Raw genomic sequence first — 19,229 nt, 5'->3', positions numbered from 1 at the left:
GACACAGCCTGAGTGACTGACGTCTGCCTTGGATGACCCAAGCGGACTCTCTCCATTCTAAATTCCTTAGCGACAGGGAGCCAAAGCCCTCGCCCCCTCACCTCCGTCCCACCCCCGCAGGCCAAGTGAGAACTGTTCCAACGCGGATGAAGGACCCGGGCTGACGGAGGAGGAAGGACGCCGTCATCCCTCGCGGCTGCGGGTTCTGCCCCCACCCCGCAGCCAGCGTTTTACTCGCGCTCTAACTCAAACAGAAATGCGCCTGTTCGCAGGGCTTCCTTGAGACTTTTGCGGGGTAGTTGCGTGGACTCACCCGAGTCTCCCTAGTAAATAACAAGAGAAAGCGAAAGTACTTCGGAAAACAGCGAGCCGACGACACACAGGCACGCATTGTTCTTGGCCCGTCTCCCGACCCGTAGCCGCGCCCTATTACGCCTGCGTAGCTGACTGGCCTATAAAAGGCCGGCTCGCGGCGTCTCTCCGCCAGCGGCTCTTCCTGTTTGCTGCGCTCGCCTTGGCTCCGCGGCGGCCGCGAACATGGCGTCCACCAGCCGGTGAGTAGGTTCTGCCGAGCCCGGGGCGGCTTCCGGGGGGCGTTGGCGTCGGGTGGAGCTGGGGAGAGGCGGCGGGGACCGACTGGGCGGCCCGGGCGGCGGCGTGGCGGCTGGTGAGGGGACTGTCACGGGGGTCGTGAGGGGACCGAGCCGTCAGCGTTGGCGCCCGGGCATCCGGCTGCGCCGCCCCGGGAGCCCCACTGCCTTCCCCTCGCGTCCTGTGCGAATATTTCAGCCGTCATCTTTTTTTTTTTTTCCCCTGGTTAGTTTTTTAGTTTTCTTTCTGCGCTCTTTTTTTTTTTTTTTCCCCAATCCACGGCCCAACCGGCCGCAGAGTCCACACTTCCTCTCTCCCAAGCTCGTGTTGATGTGACGGCTCGGACGAGGGGAGCGTCCTCGTGCATAAGCCGATGCCATCCCCGCGGCCCTGCCCGGGATGAGCCGGGCGCTGGAGGAGCCCGCCGCCGGGGGCTTGCGCTTGCCGACACGTTGCGGCCTGCGTATTCCCGAAGAACATCTGGCCTGCAAGATAGCGTAGAGGAGATGCTTCTTAATATATTTTGAAATCGTGCTCCTGTCTACAGGAAATGCACGCAGTGCCCTCCGAGGCAGCCTTTAATCCTGTGACCTGAAGAATGCTTGCAGACCCTAATTATGTCTCTCATGACTCTGCTAGATACTGGTATTTTCGTGTGAGTGTAAGCTGAATCATGCCAGTGTTGCCTTTTTCCAAGGTTAGTGAAAGAGTGTAAGTCGGCGATTCCTGTTTCCTGTTATGCCGCACGACTGGCCTCTGCCTAACTCAGTGGATTAAAACTATCAGTTTAAGTGCTGCGGCGTCCAGGAGGCAGCACCTGCCGTTTTTCTGAACCCATTGTCGTGTGTGTGGAGTTGACGAGTTTCATCGGGGGGGAACCATTGCTCACAAAATAAGCTGCAAAGCCGAGGCCCTTTATGGTAACTGCCAACATGGATGCATGTTCTGGTGGCGAAAGGTGGAGCGAGGAGGACAGTTTCTGCTGATGTCTGTTTGGTAATAACTCCGAGGCAGTGACACCCTTGTTTACTGATTATAATTCTGTGGATGCTCCATCATGATGCGTGGGTGTGGTTCTGTCAGGTAAGGCTTCCTTGCAGATAAGTGGAAAACTTCAGCTTCCCTAAGTGAGGAGGCTTCAGTTCTCTCAGGACCATACGTATGAGAAGTAGATAGGTTTAGTCATTACTTTTACATATACTACAGCAGGGCTGTAGTATATGTAAAATACTGTAAAATAATAGTAATGATAATAATAATAGATGGTACACAAAATGTAGTCATTAAACACAATGTTTAAATTTTTCTGGACGTACCAACTCCTGAATTAATGTCACTGCGGCTGATTCATCTCTCATGTTCTACTAGTGGAGCAGAGCGACTTAGTATTTCTTCCTTTTTCGCCCCTCCATCCTCACACCAGGCTGACATACAGGCAGTCGAACTGCCAGGTGTTCTCAGTTGAGAACCTAGGTTCTACCACTTTGTGACTTCAGGCAAGTCATCTTTTTGTTTTGTTTTGTATTTAATTTGCAAGGCAGGGATTATTTAGGAAAAGGGGGAAAAGAGTATATGCCAAAGTGGCAGGAGGGGGTTCCAAGGAAGTCCTTAGGTAATGTGGAAATGGTGTCTATGCACCATCTTGGGAATTGCTTGAAAGACAAAAAAGGAAAAAAAAAAAAAACACCTCACAATTAGCAGCAACATCTATCACCTGGTCCAGAGCTGAAGGGCTTCGGAAGGGTGGGGCTGGTGGTGACTTCTTCCTCCTGTCCTGTGGAGAAGCTGATGACTTCTTCCTCCTGTCCTGTGGAGAAGCTGAGCACTCCACTACCCAGAGTGTAGTGTGGGCCACTTCTCCTTGCTGCAAGTCGTCCTGTTTAAAATGGACAGTATGTGCCTGTTTTGTGGGATGGTGGAAAAGGTTGATGATATTCATTGTGCGGCACTAGGAGATTAGTGATAGCTGTAACATGAAATTTGAAATTATATGGTGCCGTAGGTCATCTAAATATTGCTTTAATGTCTTTGGAGATGGTCTCCATTTTTTTGCTTATTGTTTCTCTTTCATTCCCACCTCTATTTGTGTTTTTACTTTTGTATGTTTGAAGGTAATTTAAAGTTGGTTGCTTTAGTATGATTTCATTTTACATTGCCAGATGACACAAACGGTACAGAAGCAAAGTACAAAAGACTGAAAGGTGGCAGGCAGTCTCACTTTTTCCATAGCTCCCGACATCTGATTCTCCCCGGAGCGTCCATTGTTACTAGGGAAGTGTGCTTTCTTAGTGATTTTGTTTTTAAGAAACGTATAGTTTGGATCTCTTTGCTTTCAGATGTAGTCTACTATAAACTGTTTCCATTTTCCTTTTTATGAATTTAGCACACAAATTTCCAGTACACAGCTGAATGACACAGTGAGGACGTACATGTGGCTCTACGCAGGTCAAGAAATGAGATATTCCCAGAGCACCAGCCAGGACAGTAACAGAGTCTCCTCTGTGTCCCATGCCTTCCCAGAAAGATCCTTGTCCTAACACTGTGCGTTTGTCTTGCCCCTTTAAATTTACGTAGATGACATAAATATTCTGCTGTGAAAATATTTTACTTAAGGAATATATGACATGAGCTGAATTTTAAGTCTCCATATCCTGTTTTTTGATACAAGACCTGTTTTGGTTATCTTTGCTATTTAAATGTGGGGGATATGGCCCCCCCCTTCCCTGTTTTATAGTAGAGATCACCTTCAGAGTTACTCTGATTTACATTTGAAAGTCCAAAAGAGTGTTTCTCCACAACCACAAGTATCCTGGTTGTATACTACAAGAACAATGAATCTAGTCTTCCATATGTATTTTAATGGTAGCTGTAACAAGCATTTTCTATATTACTATTTTGAAAATTCCTTTTTTTTTTTAAAGATTTATCTTGCTTGAAGGAGTTAATAGAGGGAGAGACAGAGAGACCTTTCATCTGCTGTTTGACTTACCAAGAGGCCACAACAACCACAGCTGGGCCTGTCTGAAGTTGGGACCCAGGGGCTTCTTCCAGGATTCCCACGAGTGCAGGGGCTCAAGCACCTGAGCCATCCTCCGCTGCCTTTCCGGGCCCTAAGCAGGGAGCTGGATAGAAGTGGAGCAATTGGACATGAGTTGGTGTCTGTATGAGATGTTGGTGCCTCAGGGAGAGGATTTAGCTCACCATGCTGGCTTCTGTGTTGTTTATTATTATATTTATTAGCCTTTTTTGTTTGCAGGATAGAATTAATCACTTTCCATAGGCCTGCAGAGGCCAGGGTTGGACCAGGCCAAAGGCGGGAGCTTCATCCAGGTTCCCACGTGGGTGCAGAGGCCCAAAAACTTGGATCAGCTTCTGCTGCTTTGTCAAGCACAATAGCAGAAAGCTGAACTGGAAGTGGAATAGATGGGACCCGAGTTCTTACCCCCATGAGAGTTCAGCATTGCAGGCAGCAACTTAACTCGCTGTGCCATGCAAGTCCCTATGTTCTTGTTTAAGATAAAATTAATTGAACAAGTTGTTAATATTAAAAAGTTACTTTTGAAGCTGTTTCTTGAATGAGTGATAAAATGGCAGTTCTAGACTCAGTGAAGTTGTCAGATCTTAAGAACCATAGGTACTCTTCACGTACTGGTTTCAATGTATTATTCTGATTAAGTTATTGATGAGACAAGTGGAAAAATACAGACTTGAAACTTACTCTCCTACAGGAGAAGTTGCAAAGGACACAAACCAGATGTCTGTGTAATTGACACAAGCTGTGATGATATCTAGTAATTACTAATTAAGATTTTTTAAAAACTTGCTAGTCTATATGTTAAGGGGTGGGGGGAAACTTATTTCAAGTTTTTAAACTCTTGCATGTTTGCACACCAGTAACTGTTTAAAAATTTTTTTCTGAATAAGTTACTCCTCACTGGAGTATTGAAGATTTCTCTGCACACCCCCTCCTAAAACTGTTCTGTGCCTCAACTGTTGACATATGCCTTGTTAAAGTTACAAGCCAGTTTGGACTACCCTAAAATCTGCCAAGTTCAGTAAAAATTATGCTTCAATACAATAAACTGCTAAATACAAAAATGAAAATAGACACGAGACAGCTGAATAGTATCCTATAGCCATTTTAAGGTGGATAGAAGCTGGTTGTATATAAACTAAAATTGAAGTGTCAGTGACGCAGTCACAAGATTTGATTAAGAATTTGCATATTCTAACATATCAGTCACTCAATACCATGTCAATTAACTCCATAATGTTGTAAACTGTTATCGATGTTATGTTATGGCTTTTAATTGGTCGGGACAATATTCTGCCAGCTCTGTTTTTAGACCAGAGATGGTCTCCCCAAAAAACTGTTGAATTGGTCTGGACAATAAAATGCTGGACTCTGTTTGGTACATGCTTGCACTGAAAGAAGCATGGCTGGATTTGAACTGTAATACTGCAATAAGGTGGAATAATCCACCATGGGGGAGGGGTTAGGGGAACCTCAGAGCCTATGAAACGATGTCATAAAATGAAATGTAATAAAAACTAAGGAAAAAATAAAATAAAAACAATTACCCAAGAGGTTTTTTTTTTTTGAAAAAGAAATATTTTTCTGGGCTCAGTGGTAGAAATCTTTGTTTTGCATGTGCCAGGATCCCACGTGGGTGCCATTTCATGTCCCAACTGCTCCATTTCCCATCCAGCTCGCTGCTTGTGGCCTGGGAAAGCAGTACAGGATGGCCTAAAGCCTTGGGTCCCTGCACCCACATGAGAGACCCAAATAAGGCTTCTTGTTCCTGGCTTTGGATTGGCTTAGTTCCAACTGTTGCAGCTACTTGGGGAGTGAACCAGCAGACGGAAGATCTCTCCTCTCTGTAAATCTGCCTTTCCAATAAAAATAAATTTGAAAAAAAAAATTGCTGTGGGCAGATATTTAGCATGGTGGTTAAGATGCCCATGTCTCATCCTGTGTTGGAGTAACTGCGTTTAGTACCTGGCTGGCTCCTGACTTCAGCTTCCTGCTAATGGAGCTCCTGAGAGGCCTCAGGGATTACTCAGGTGATTTCTGCCACCCACAGCAGAGACCAGAAGCTCTCAGCTTCAGCCTAGCCATTAGCTCTTGGGGAGTGACTCAGGAATGGAAGTACTCTACCATTCTGCCTTTCAAATACAGTTTAAAAATATATATTTTTAGGTATTATTTTTATTGGAAATTTAGATTTACAAAGAGGAGAGATTTACATGAAGAACGAGAGACAGAGATCTTCCATTTGCTGGTTCACTCTGCAAGTGGCCACAATGGCTGGAACTGAGCTGATCCAAACCCAGGAGCTTCCTCCAAGTTTCCCCCGCGGATACAGGGTTCCAAAGCTTTGGGTCATTCTCTAATGGTTTGCCAGTGCACAAGCAGAGAGATGGGTGGGAAGTGGAGCAGCTGGGCCACAAACCAGCGCCCATATGGGATCCTGGCACATGTAAGGTGAGGATTTAGCCAATAGGGTATTGTGCTGGGTCCAGAATTCATTTTTTAATAACTAAATATAGTAATAATTCCAATGGAGTCTACTCTTTAGTACTTAATGGAATTTAACGGAGATGTTTGCTTTGAATAATCTGGTTAATATACAATCTTAAAAAAGTATTAAGTACATAAAAGCAGGATGAATGCCGGCTGGCTGGCCTTTGCCTCAGCACCCACTTGCAAGTGCCAGGGCTAGATGCAAGTCAGGTCAGGCTGGACCACTGTATTCCATGGCAAGCACAAGATCTGGGGCTGGAAATAGGCTTAGTAGGAAAGTGGTGGGCACTGCTGCTAGGCTGCAGCTCCCCCTGGTGAGCGTGAGAGCTAGGGCTTGGGGTGGACCAGGCTGGACCAAGGCAGCAACACCCAACATTCATGGATGTGTATGACAGCTTGATGGAGTCAGAGGGGCTGGACTATTCTCTTGCACACACTAGCACGCACAGGAACCTAGGGCTGGAGATGGACTTGGTTGGAGTTATTAGGTTGCCCTGACTAGGCTGTAGTTCCTGCTAGTGTGCATAAGGGCTGGGTTTCTGACAGGCTGGATTGGGTTCGGCCACAGTGTAGGAGATGTAGTGGAATTGACCAGGGACCTGCATTCACCAATATATGTAGATTGATGCTGGTGTTGAACTAAACTGGACCCTGTACTAGCTGGCACACAGAAGAGTCCCGTTTGTAGTCACCGTAGGCAAGGTTTCTTGGAGAACTCTCCACCTAGGCTGCTGGACTCAAACTTCAGCCACAGGAAAAAATCAGAAAATACATGGTCTAACGTTGGAACACATGTTGGGACTGGAGCATTGAACAGCATGCCAGGAAGAACACTGGGACTTGACAGCTACATCATGTAGGCCAGCGCAAGCAGGACTTGTGTGCTTTGCTGGGGGGTAGAAAGTAGAATAGATTTGACAAAACTCCTGGCCTGGCTTTGACAGCAGGTGTCTGGGTGTGTGGATGCACCAGGATGAACTTGGTCAGCCAGTGAACCTTGGAAACATTTTCTCAACCCTGGAACAGTGAAGTCAGCTGCTATCTCAGAACTGTCAGCACCAATCGAGTAACACCCTTGGAACATTCTTCCCCAAATCCAAGATCTCTAAGATGACATCAGATGGTCTTCTCCATTCATGGGTGCTGATGCAGTTTGGCAGCAAGGAGCAGCCCCCTTCTCTCTCACTTTTCCCAACCCCACTTCCACCACAGATAAAAGAAAGAAAAAATTGGAAACATTTGCCCCACCTTCTTCCATACCTCAGCCCTCCCCAACTGAATCAGTGGCCCAAAGTGGCATACTTCCTTCTAGACTGTGTAAACAACATTCAGAATAAAGTTAAAGTGTTCAGACTTCCCCTTTTATTGTTTTGGTACATGTTGGGAAGATATATATATATATATATAAATGTGTGTGTGTATTTGTTTGTTTTTAATTTAGTTTGGATGCTCTTCCAAGAGTCACATGTCCAAACCATCCAGATGCGATTTTAGTGGAGGACTACAGAGCTGGTGATATGATCTGTCCTGAATGTGGCCTGGTTGTAGGTGAGTAATTATTATGTGTGCAATGTGAATCCCTATAGTGCTTTGCTAAACATTTGTTTGTTTTTATTTGAAAGGTAGATTTAGAGAGAAGGAGAGACAGAGATCTTCATCTGCTGGTTCACTCCCCAAATGACAATAGTCAGAGCTCAGCCAGTCTGAAGCCAGGAACCTGGAGCCTCTTCCAAGTCTCCCATGTGGATTCAGGAGCCCATCTTCCACTGCTTTCCCAGCAGAATAGCAGGGAGGTGGATCAGAAGTGGAGCAGCAGGGACTTGAAACTGACCGTAGGGAATGCCGGCAGCACAGGCAGAGGTTTAACTACTATGCCAAAGCAGTAGCAGCTATTGTGGTATATTTTCTTTCTTTATTTTGTTTTGTTTTGTTTTGTTTTAAGATTTATTTATTTTTATTACAAAGTCAGATATACAGAGAGGAGGAGAGACAGAGAGGAAGAACTTCCGTCCGATGATTCACTCCCCAAGTGAGTGCAACAGCCGGTGCTGTGCCGATCCGAAGCCGGGAACCAGGAACCTCTTCTGGGTCTCCCACACGGTTGCAGGGTCCCAAGGCTTTGGGCCATCCTCGACTGCTTTCCCAGGCCACAAGCAGGGAGCTGGGTTGGGAAGTGGAGCTGCAGGGATTAGAACCGGTGCCCATATGGGATCCCGGGGCGCATTCAAGGCGAGGACTTTAGCCGCTAGGCCACGCTGCTGGGCCCTCTTAATTTTTTTTAATATTTATTTTATTTTTATTGGAATGGCCGATTTAAAGAGAGAAAGGGAGAGAAAGATTTTCCATCTGCTGGTTCACTCACCAAGTAACTGCAACGGCTGGAGCTGAGCTGATCCAAAGCTAGGATCCAGGACCTTCTTCTAGGTCTCCCATATGGGTTCAGGTGTCCAAGGTTTTGGGCCATTCTCTGCTGCTTTCCCAGACCACAAGCAGGGAGCTGGTTGGGAGGTGAAGCAGCTGGGACCAAACTGGTGCCCATGTGGGATGCTGACACATGCAAGGTGAGGATTTGATCCTTGAGCCATTGCTCTAGGCGCTGTGATATGTTTTCTAAATTATTTTGCAACGTGCAGCTTCTGACTTTTCTTCACCTACAAGTAATTTATATTAGAAAAAGAAATAAAACCAGAAATAAGAGCAAAGTCATCTGGAGATACCAGGTTTTGTTGTATTTCTGATGCATATTTTATAATAAGGATGGAAGCTAATTAGAAAGATGCAAAAAGACTCACAGTTAACTTGCTGAGTCCTTAGTTTATTTGCTGGAGGGTGGAGAGAAAGGAATACTATATATACTAAGTAGTGAATAAATAAAATAGGCCCTAATTCCATATTTCATGCACATTTTAAAACTTCATTTATTTGCAAAATAGAAAGCTGTGGTCTACTGACTTACTTTCCAGATGTCAGCAGTGGCTAGGACTGGGCCAACCAGAACCTGGGAGCTCAGTCTAGGTATCCGGTGAGGGTAGCAGGAATCTAATTCCTTGAGTCATCACCTGATGCCTCCCAGGGGACAATTAGCAGGAAGCTGGAATTGAAAGATGAGCTGGGACATCATTCCAGGTCCCCTTGAATGCTGGCCTAGTGCTTGTGCTTCTACACGCTTTTTAAAATTTTCTCATATATGCTATTTTGAAATAGGATTATCTGCTTAAGAATCTCTGACATTAAATTGTTGTCCAAAAATAACACTTCTTCAAATTTTGGTTTTACTACTACATGCTCAGTATTCTAGAAATGAGAGATTTTAAAATAAATTTATTTTCATGAATTTTTTTAAAGATTTATTTATCTATTTGGAATTTAGAGACAGAATTCACTGAGTGCTAGTTCATTCCTCAGACGGCCACAGTGACTGACCGGCTGGCTGGGTCAGTCCAGAGCCAGGATCCGGGAGCTTTGTCTGGGTTTCTTAGATCTACTGCCTTTCCAGGAGCGTCAGCTGGAAGTGCGTCAGCATCTATGTTACTCTGCCTTTCAACTAAAAGTTGGATCAGATGTGGAGCAGCCACGACACAAACTGGCACCCATTTGGATGTTGGCTTGACGCGGGCACTTCACCTGCCACTCTACAGGGCCTATTCCTCTGATTATTTTTATAGTGACACTGCAGCCAGCACTTGAGCGGATGATCCTTAGCATTTGAATTTCTTAGCAATGGAAACATTCAGAGTTACTATAGGAATTGAGTTCTACTTGCCATTATAATCTTCTAAGAAGGCAATTTTTTTGTTAAGGTTTATTTATTTTTGTTGGAAAGTCAGATATATAGAGAGGAGGAGAGACAGACAGCAGGAAAGACAGAAAGATCTTCCATCCATTGATTCATGCCCCAAGTGACCACAACAGCTGGAGCTGAGCCAATCTGCAGCCAGGAGCTGGGAGCTTCTTCCAGGTCTCCCACGTGGGTCCAGAATCCCAAGGTCTTGGGCCATCCTCGACTGTTTTCCCAGGCCACAAGCAGGGAGCTGGATGGAAAGCAGGGCTGCCGGGATTAGAACTGGTGCCCATATGGGATCCCTGTGTGTTCAAGGAGAGGAATCAGCTGCTACGTCACCGTACCGAGCTATAAATAAGCAGTTTTAAAAATTGAATTATTTTCTATTGGCAAGGCAGATTACAAAGAGAAGGAGAAGCAGAAAGGTCTTCCATGCGCTGGTTCACTGCTCAGGCTAAGCCAATTCAAAGCCGGGAACTGTTTCTGGGTCTCTCACATGGATGCAGGGTGCTGGGCTGTTCTCTACTGCTCTCCCAGGACACAAACTGCTGCCCATGTGGGATCCTGGCACTTGAAAGGGAATGATTAGCCAGTCGAGCCATTGCACTGGGCCCTTGGATAAGCAATTTTAACAGATGGCACACTCTTGTATATATTAGTCATTATTCTAAAAAGTTTATATATTCAAATGGTTTATCCTCTCCGTAAATCCATGAAGTAAACTAACCATCTTCACTCTGATAGAGAAGCTGGGGTTTAGATGGCTTGGTAATCCAGTTCCGTTATGTGATGTGCAAGTCTTTCATGATAAAATGATTTCAAGGGCAGATACTTGGTGCCGCAGTAGAGACTACCTGGGCACCTAGCCTCTCATACTGCAGGTGCCTGGGTTCAGATGTGTAGCCTGGAGGGCAGCTGGTGATATCTCAAATACTTGGGTTTCCTGCCACCCATGTTTCAAGCCCAGTTGGAATTCCAGATCCTTAGTTTTGGCCTGACCCATTCCCATCTATTGCAGTCTCTAAGGGAATGACCCAGCAAATGGAGCATCTGTGTCACTCTGCCTTTCAGCTAAAATAAAGAAGTAAGCAAAACTTGAAGTTATTTTAGTTGCAGATATTAGGGCTAGTCATTGAAATATCTGTGTACAATATTGAAGTATCTGGGTTCAGGTGTCTCCTCAGGCTCCTGGCCCCAGACTCTTAAGAGGCAGTAGATAATGGCTCAATTTCTTGAGTCCCTGTCACTCAGGAGACCTAGATTTACCTAGCTTTGACCTGGCTGTTGAGCATTTGTGAGGAGAAACAGTGCATAGGAAGCTCCAACATCTCCAATTTGTTTGTGTTAAGATTTTTTTTTTTTTTAATTGGAAAGCTAGATATACAGAGAGGAAGATTTTCTGTCCGCTGATTCATTCCCCAAGAGGCCACAATGGCCAGAGCTGAACTGATCTGAAATCAGGAATGAACATCTTCTTCCAGGTCTCCCACACTGGTGCAGGATCCTAGGCTTTAGGGCAACCTGGACTGCTTTCCCAGGCCATAGGCAGGGGTGTGGATGGGAAGCTGGGCCTCCAGGATTAGAATCGGCGCCCATATGGAATGCTGACATATGTAAGGCAAGGATTTTAGCCATTAGGCTACCAAGCCGGCTCCCTGCTCCCGCCCCCCCTTTTTAAATGATTTTAAAGAGATTTCAGTCCAGGTTAGGCAAGCTACTATCCAGTGCTTGTTTTCATATTTCCTGCATGCTAAGATTAGGTTTTGACATTTTGTTTTAAAGTTTATTTTTAATGGAAAGGCAGATCAGATTTACAGAGAGGAGACAAAAATCTCTTCTCTCTGCTGGTTCACTCCCTAAGTAGCAACAGTGACCGGAACTTAGCGGGTCCGAAGCCAGGAGCCTTCTTTGTGTTCCCCAAAATTTTGGGCTGTCCCCGACTGCTTTCCCAGACCATAAGCAGGGAACTAGATGGGAAGTGGAACAGCTGGAACACTAGCTAGTGTCCATATAAGATGTCAACACTTTCAAGATGAGGATTTAGTCAGTTGAGCAAGCCATCAGACTGGACCCTGCATTTTGAAATGGTTGGAAAAAATCAGAAGTACTTTAGGACATGTGCAAACGGGATCAAATTCAAATTGTAGTATTTGTAAGTTTTTTATTGCAACCCAGCCACACATACTTGTTCATATGTCTTTGGTGACTTTCACACTTGTACCGCAGTTTAGAAAATGTAGGTAATGCTTATGTTATTTGATTCAGTTGTTGGTGTACTGCACAAAGTGAACTTTCAATTCTATTCTTTTAAGATACAGTGGATTGTGGATTATTATGGTCCTCACCTTGCAAACACCGGGATCCTATATGGGCGCCAGTTCTAATCCTGGTGACCTTGCTTTCCCATCCAGCTCCCTGCTTGTGGCCTGGGAAAGGTTGAGGGTGGCCCAATGTTGCCAGCCAGCAGCCACATTACCTACGAGGCACCCTCAAGAGGGTCTGGGAAAAGCCAGAACCGCAACTGGACCCCTTATTGCCAAAAGCGGCTGTGTTTATACCCTTCTCTCTGCTGCCTTTTTCCCCGTTGGTCTTAATCTTTTCTCCCTGCTTTTTTGTACCCCTCTCTGCTGCCCCGTTCTTCTCCCCATCCTTCTCCTCATTCATCATTCTATTCCCCGTCCTTCTCCTCGTCCCGTACACCTAAGCTTTTCCACCCCTCTCTGCTGCCCCGTTCTTCTCCTTCCGTCCGTCGTTCTCCTCATCTTCCTCCTCTTCATCAGTCTTAATTGCCTTTAGTTGCTGCTTTTATACCACTCTCCACCAATCACTTCTCACCAATCACTTCTCGGGTCCACTTGGCTCTACCTAATAGGCCAGTAGCAATGACATAATCGCAGCGAGGACATCAGCCTATCCCTGTGACTTCCTGTTTACCTACTGGCGAGACCAACCCGCCTCCTGGCCCTGGGCCAGCCGCCATCCTGTGAGGCCTTTCCTATTCCTGGGAACAGCTTCAGCACCTGGCTCCCCACAGCCCAAAGCCTTGGGACCCTGTACCCATGTGGGGGATCCAAAAGAAGCTCCTGGCTTCAGACCGGCTCAGCTCCAGCTGTTGCAGTCACTTGAGGAGTGAATCAACAGATGGAAGTCTGTCTTTCCTCCTCTCTATATATCTGACTTTCAAATAAATTTTAAAAAATGATTGAACATTTAATCATAGGAAATTTTCTTCACAAAAATGGAAAAAAATGAGATTGCAATTGAAGTAAAAGTCTTTGAGGGGTGTATTGTATGTCAAACATAGAAAAATATTCACAAATGATGTGTTGATTTATATTTGATTGCAGCACCTAAAAATGATGCCCAGAGAAAATAAGCTTGTTTGAGACTTCTAGCTTGTCTTTTAACAGTTGAGGACCAGGCCTGGCGCAGTAGCAAATAACTATTTGAAAAAAAAAAAAAAGAGTTGGACGTTTGTAGCAACAGCAGTGGTCAACTAACAACCACGCCAAATTCATGTATTTTTCCTTTATTCTTGGTGACTGGGCAGATGTTACTGATCCTTCTCAGTAGCTTATTCAAGGAGTCAGTGCATGGTTTGAAGTGACAGAATTAGCTTCTGTGAGTTTGTGCATAGTACTAGCATAAAATATTTCCAAAGGAGCTGTGAAAATAATCAGTGCAATAATGAAATCTGTCAGGTTTGTTATAAGTGATGATGGTAAAAATTTTTGTGCTGGCCCAGTGCAGTAGCCTAGTGACTAAATGATTGCCTTGATTCTAGCCATTGTGACTACCCGGGAAGTGAATCAGCAGATGGAGGATCTCTCTCTCTCTCTCTTTCTCTCTTTCTCTCTTTCTCTCTTTCTCTCTTTCTCTCTTTCTCTCTCTTTCTCTCTGTATATCTGACTTTCCAATAAAAAAATCTTTAATGAAAAAAAGTATGTCTGAGTCCTCAGTATAATAGCCTAGTAGCTAAATCCTCGCCTTGTGTCCTCTGGGATCCTATGTGGGTTCCAGTACGTGTCCTGATTACTCCACTTCCATCCAGCTCCCTGCTTGTGGCCTGGTAGGGTAGTGGAGGATGGCCCAAAACCTTGGGACCCTGCACCCACATGGGAGACCCGGAGACGGCTCCTGGTTCGGATCAGCTCAGCTCTGGCTGTTGCAGCCACTTGGGAAGTGGACCGGTGGACTGAGGACCTTTCTCTGTCTCTCCTCTGTGGATCTGCCTTTCAATAAAAATGTATCTTTAAAAAAATTGTTTGAAGCAGAAGACTTAGTTGTACAAATTTTACAAAAATCGTGAAAATCTAAAATGTTTAAATCCTATCAGGATTCACTTTATTGCTGTTCAACAGGTACATTGTAGAAAAAATTTCATGTCTTAGATGTTACTGAGCCAGTCAACAGTGAGCTTCATGCATTCCTGCGTACTTACACCATCATTCTGTGGCTGTGTTTAGCACTAGAAGCTCAGTAATTTGCCCTGTCCTGTCACCTCGTAGTGATTTGGTAAAATTAGCATTAGAAAAATTTTGTTGAATTCTTGAGCTTAGGAGTATGAATAAAATCTTTCCAGTAATACCTTTGGTTACTGCTATTGAATATTGAAGAGTTTTTTATATTAACTGTTGCTGCATACTTATAATAATTTTAACAGAATTATAATACAAAACAGCACTTGTATGCAAATCATATGCTGTGCCAAAATCAATTTTGACAAAAGCTAACGTAATTTTAATCACAAGTAATGTCAAACTGGTTTTTTGCACTTCATATGTCTTTTGTTTTAGTGCAAATGAGTGTTAGAAGCAGACTTTCCATTTATCAGGTCTCTGTCCACATGCTTGCAGTTGCGATTAGGCAGGGCTGGGCTAAGCTGAAGCCTGAGCAGATACCCCATGTGGGTCTGACCCGTGGTTGGCAGGATCCAGCTACTTGAGCTGTCACCCTCAGCCTCCAGGATGTGATTAGCAGGAAGCTAGAATAGGACACAGATCTGACTCTTTAACTCATGTGTCAGGGTCTCAGGGAGCATTTTGTTTTAAATTTATTTATTTAAATAATCTTAGTTGATTATGGTACAAAGGGTCAAGGGCTACAGAAAAGTGGGTAATACCACTGTTTCTACACTAATATTTTTCCCCTGTATATGGGGTCAGGGGAGAAACAAAGGGAGAAGCCCCACCCAGCCTTCCACCTATCCCAGGTGGACCCCGATGTGAGGCACACTCCGAGGGTCCTGCTCAAGCAGTTTTGATAGTTCAACAGGTCTGAATTGCTGTCAGTCGCAGTGAAACCCATTCAGAGTCCACTGGCTGACATAGTCTCTTCATGGTTGGGGTTCTGAGATCAGCAGTTCAGTTGGAGGGGTCTCCAAAGAAATTTCATCTGATTCTTGTGTGAGTTTGCCAGTACAGGGTCTGGCACAGTCTGTCGCACCAACCATCTTATTCACATGCTGGTCATTGCAATTGCTGGGTCCGTTCTGTTTTCAGCCCTGTCTTCCACGCGAACCAGTGGGTGTTGCAGTCTAACTCCATCCTACCCACTTCGTACTCGGTCCTCACGCAAACCAGTTGGAGCTGCAGCCTAGTTACGGTGACTCCCCATAACCCACCCCCCAGGCCTGCTCCCTACCCTGGTTCCCATGCATGCCAGTATGTATCACAGGCTTGTTCAGTCTGTCCCACTTTCTGTTTAGCTCTGGTACTTGTCAATGGGCATTGAAGCTTAGTTCAACACAATCTACTATGCAGCCCGCACACATACTGGCAGGTGCTTTTCTGTCTAGCCACGCCTGCCCCTGTCCTGGATTTTGTGCTCTCCAGTGGGAGTCTTTACCCACGATGGAGGTGCCCACTATCTCCCTTCTAGGCCACTCCAAATTCTGGATTATGTACTCTCCAGGTGGTTCTGGCATTTAACTTAGAATTAGCCCCCGGTGCCAGCCTCTGCCATCTGATGACGTGGCAAAGCCCAACCAGCCCTCACCCACTCTAATTTTTACTTGGACCAGTCGTAACAGTCAGCCCAATCTGGCCCTTCCCCAGTCTGGCTCGCCTGAGGCCCACAGGTGTTGTAGCCCTGCCTGGTTTGGTCTGCCCCCATCCCAACTCATGCTGTCCAGTGGGAATGGTTGTCCAGCAGGGGAGCCCACATTCCCCTGCCGGCTTTGTCTCTTCCCTCCCCCCACCCCCCGGGTTCTTACATGTGTTGTTTAGGTGCTGCAACCACATCTGGTACGGCTCACCTCACCTTGGCATTCCTTAATGTGCACTGGTTTGTGTTGCGACTGAAACTGCCCTGACCCACACTCTATGCTGGTGCTAGGACTCGCCAGCAGTTGATGTGAACGGGTTCAGCCTGGTTTGCCCCCACCTATTCCATGTGTATGCCGATGAATGTCTTTCTCTGGCCTGGTCTGGGTTACTCCATATCGTGGTTCTTGCACTCACCTATAGGGGCTGTGTTCCGACAGAGGAGTTTCCCAAGCTCCTCCTTCAGAACCTTTCCCTATGCCCGGTCTTGTGCGTGCTGGTGGTTCCATGAGGCAGCCCTCATTGCTGGCCTTCAATCCATTCCAGTTCTTGGTGTTGGCTGTTTCACCCCAGCCAAGGCTTGTCCATACCCAGACACTGTTCACACATGGCTCAGTAGGGACAGAGACCCAGGCTAGTCAGTCCTACATCTATCCAGGCTCTCCAGAGCGCCAGATGGTGCTGGCATCTAGCCCAGCTTGGTGTGCCTAGCCCCAGTCCATATTTGTATCTAGGGAGATTGCATCCATATCCAGACCAGAACACAGCCTCAGGGAATATTTTTTTTAACAACATTTATTTTATTTTACTTGAAAGGCAGATTTACAGAAAGATGGAAATCAGAGAGAGCTTCCAGCCATTGGTTCATTCCCAAATGGCCACAGTGGCCAGAGCTGAGCAGATCTAAAGCCAGGAGCTTCTTCAGGGTCTTCAATGTGAGCACTGGGTCCCAAGCGCTTGGACCATCTCCAGTGCTTTCCCAGGCCTTAAGTAGGGAGTTGGGTGGGAAATGAAGCAGCCAGCACACTAACAGGCTCTCATATGAGATGCTGGCACTTGAAGGTGGAAGGTTAGCTTATTTAGCCACGGCACCAACCCCTCAGGTAGTATCTAAATCCGTGCCAGATCTCTGATTTTATATGCTTCATGTAAATACATACTTGTGTATTTACAGTGCTGTTGGAAGTTAAAGGGGCAAGTGTGGTGGCATAGCCTGTTAAACCTCTGACTGCAACACTGGCATCCCAAGGACGCATGTTCAAATCCCAGCTGCTACACTTCTGATCTAGCTTCCTGCTAGAGGCCAGGGAAGAGCAGTGGAAAATGGCCCAAGTGTGTGGTCTCTGCTACTCACATGAGATACCTGGAATAAAGCCCTGGTTTAGGCCATGTATAGCCCTAGCCATCGTGGCCATCTGGGGATTGAGCCAGCCCATGACAGCTCTTTCTCTGTCCTTTCCCCCACAAGATTTTTTTTTTTTAATTTTAGTTAAAGCAAGATTTTTGTTATTACATAGATTTGCCGTAGCTATATTTGCCAAGATCAAACTCTTTAGCAGTGTTTTTCAGGCTTGCATGTAAATGCAAAGAACAGTTTCATATTTCAAAATCCATTTTACTGTGCAATTAAGCTTCTATTAACCTTCAGTCTGAAATTAATAATCAGCAATTAACAATATGTTAAAATGCTAATATCAAAGATAGGCCTTTACCCTAAAGGTTTACATACCCACATCCCACATTGAGTGCCTAGATTCAATACCTGGCTGTAGTTCTCCTTTTTTGTTTCATTGTGTTGTGCTTTTGGGGATTTATTTATTTGTTTGAATTACAGAGCTACAGAGAGAAATCCACTGGTTCTTTTCTGAAATGGCCACAATGGCTAGGCTTAAGCCAGGAACCAAAGCTCCATCCAGGTCTCCCATGTGCATGGCAGGCCAAAGCACTTGCTTTCTCAGTCACATTAGTAGGGAACTGAGTCTGACATAGGCAGCGGGGGCTTGAACTGATGCGTATGTGAGATTCTAGTATTGCAAGCAGCGGTTGTTTTTTGTGAATACAGACCCTGAGAAGCTGGAATATGGCTCATGTAATTAGCTTTCTGCTACCCACGTGGAGACCTGAACTGAGTTCACCTCCAGGCTTTTGCCCTAGCTGTTGAGGGCTCTTGGAGAGTGAACGGATAGGTAGGAACTTTGTCTACCTGCTGTTCAGATAAAACTTTGTTAAAGACAAATATCAGGAAAAGAATGTAATAAAATCCTATTATGTCATCCAAACAGTAAATATGCTCAATTGAGATCACATGCTTATGGAATAGTATCAGTACTTAGCAGTACTTAAAGACATGTAAAAGTGAAATACATAAAATCTTGTACTGTATCAGTGGTAGGTTTATAGTCATAGTTGGTTTTGATGATAGGAAACAACAGGTTTGAATTCCAGTTAAATAACATGTTAACCCAATATGAATTCCCTAAATTATGCTGCTGTTTTATTTTTTACTATCTCTGGATTTTCTTTTTATCCTTTTATGAGTATCTACATTGAATCCTCAGTTTCTTGGTCCACAGAGGCTAAAATATTACTGTATGAAGTTTTACACAAAATGTTAGCTCTTGATTTAAATGAGAGCACTTTAATTTTTCCAAAGTATTAAGACCAAACTGATAAATAGGGAGAGACATGAGATTGAATATAATTTCATCTTTAATTTGTTTTGCAATATTTTTATGAGTGAGTTAAAATCTTAACTGTCATTTCTTACAAATTTTATTTAAAAATTTGTTTGAAAGGGAGAGTTACAAAGACAGGTCTGTCTGCTGGTTCACCCCATAAATGACCTCAACAGCTGGAGTTGAGCCCATCTGAAGCCAGCAACTAGGAGTTTCCTCTGGGTCTCCTGCATGAGAGGTGGTTCCCAAGGACCTGGGCAGCCTCTGCTGCTTTCCCAGGCTTGAACAGGGAGCGGGATTGGAAGTGGAGCAGCCAGGATACAAACCAGCAACCACATGGGATGCTTGCAGTGCAAGTCGAAGCTTAGCCTACTGTGCCATGTGAGGGCACATTTCTTTAATTTAAAATTTTTATTAATATAAATAAAACATTTTGTGTAGTTTACATATAAAAATCTGATAACCATACTTTCCTCAATCTGTTTTTTTTTTTCTTTTTCAGAACAACTACCCATTTAGAGCAAAAGTTTTCCAGTGTGGTTCTGTGTTCTTCTCAGCCTTCCTTCTGCTTACCCCGGCAAGGCTGTTGGACCAGATAGCGCAGTTAGAGACAG

General features: G+C 45.0%; 1 protein-coding gene across 2 annotated transcripts in view; it reads left to right on the top strand.

The window, feature by feature from the left end:
* Positions 1-488: 488 nt before the first annotated feature.
* GTF2B (general transcription factor IIB) overlaps positions 489-19,229 on the top strand; it is a 40,636-nt gene continuing 21,895 nt past the window's right edge. The window contains exons 1-2 of one of the 2 annotated variants that reach the window (XM_040998276.1): positions 489-554; positions 7,557-7,663. In XM_040998276.1, coding sequence (XP_040854210.1) covers positions 538-554; positions 7,557-7,663 — 124 coding nt within the window. In that variant the 5' untranslated portion in view covers positions 489-537. Of the gene's footprint in view, positions 555-842; positions 1,289-7,556; positions 7,664-19,229 lie in introns of those variants that run through there. The other variant, XM_040998277.1, reaches the window with a different exon arrangement.

The sequence above is a fragment of the Ochotona curzoniae genome, unplaced genomic scaffold (assembly GCF_017591425.1).
Source record: "Ochotona curzoniae isolate NIBS_2020 unplaced genomic scaffold, NIBS_Ocur_1.0 scaffold_1037, whole genome shotgun sequence".
In the NCBI taxonomy this organism is placed as follows: domain Eukaryota; kingdom Metazoa; phylum Chordata; class Mammalia; order Lagomorpha; family Ochotonidae; genus Ochotona; species Ochotona curzoniae.
This window is presented reverse-complemented; position numbering and strand designations above follow the sequence as displayed.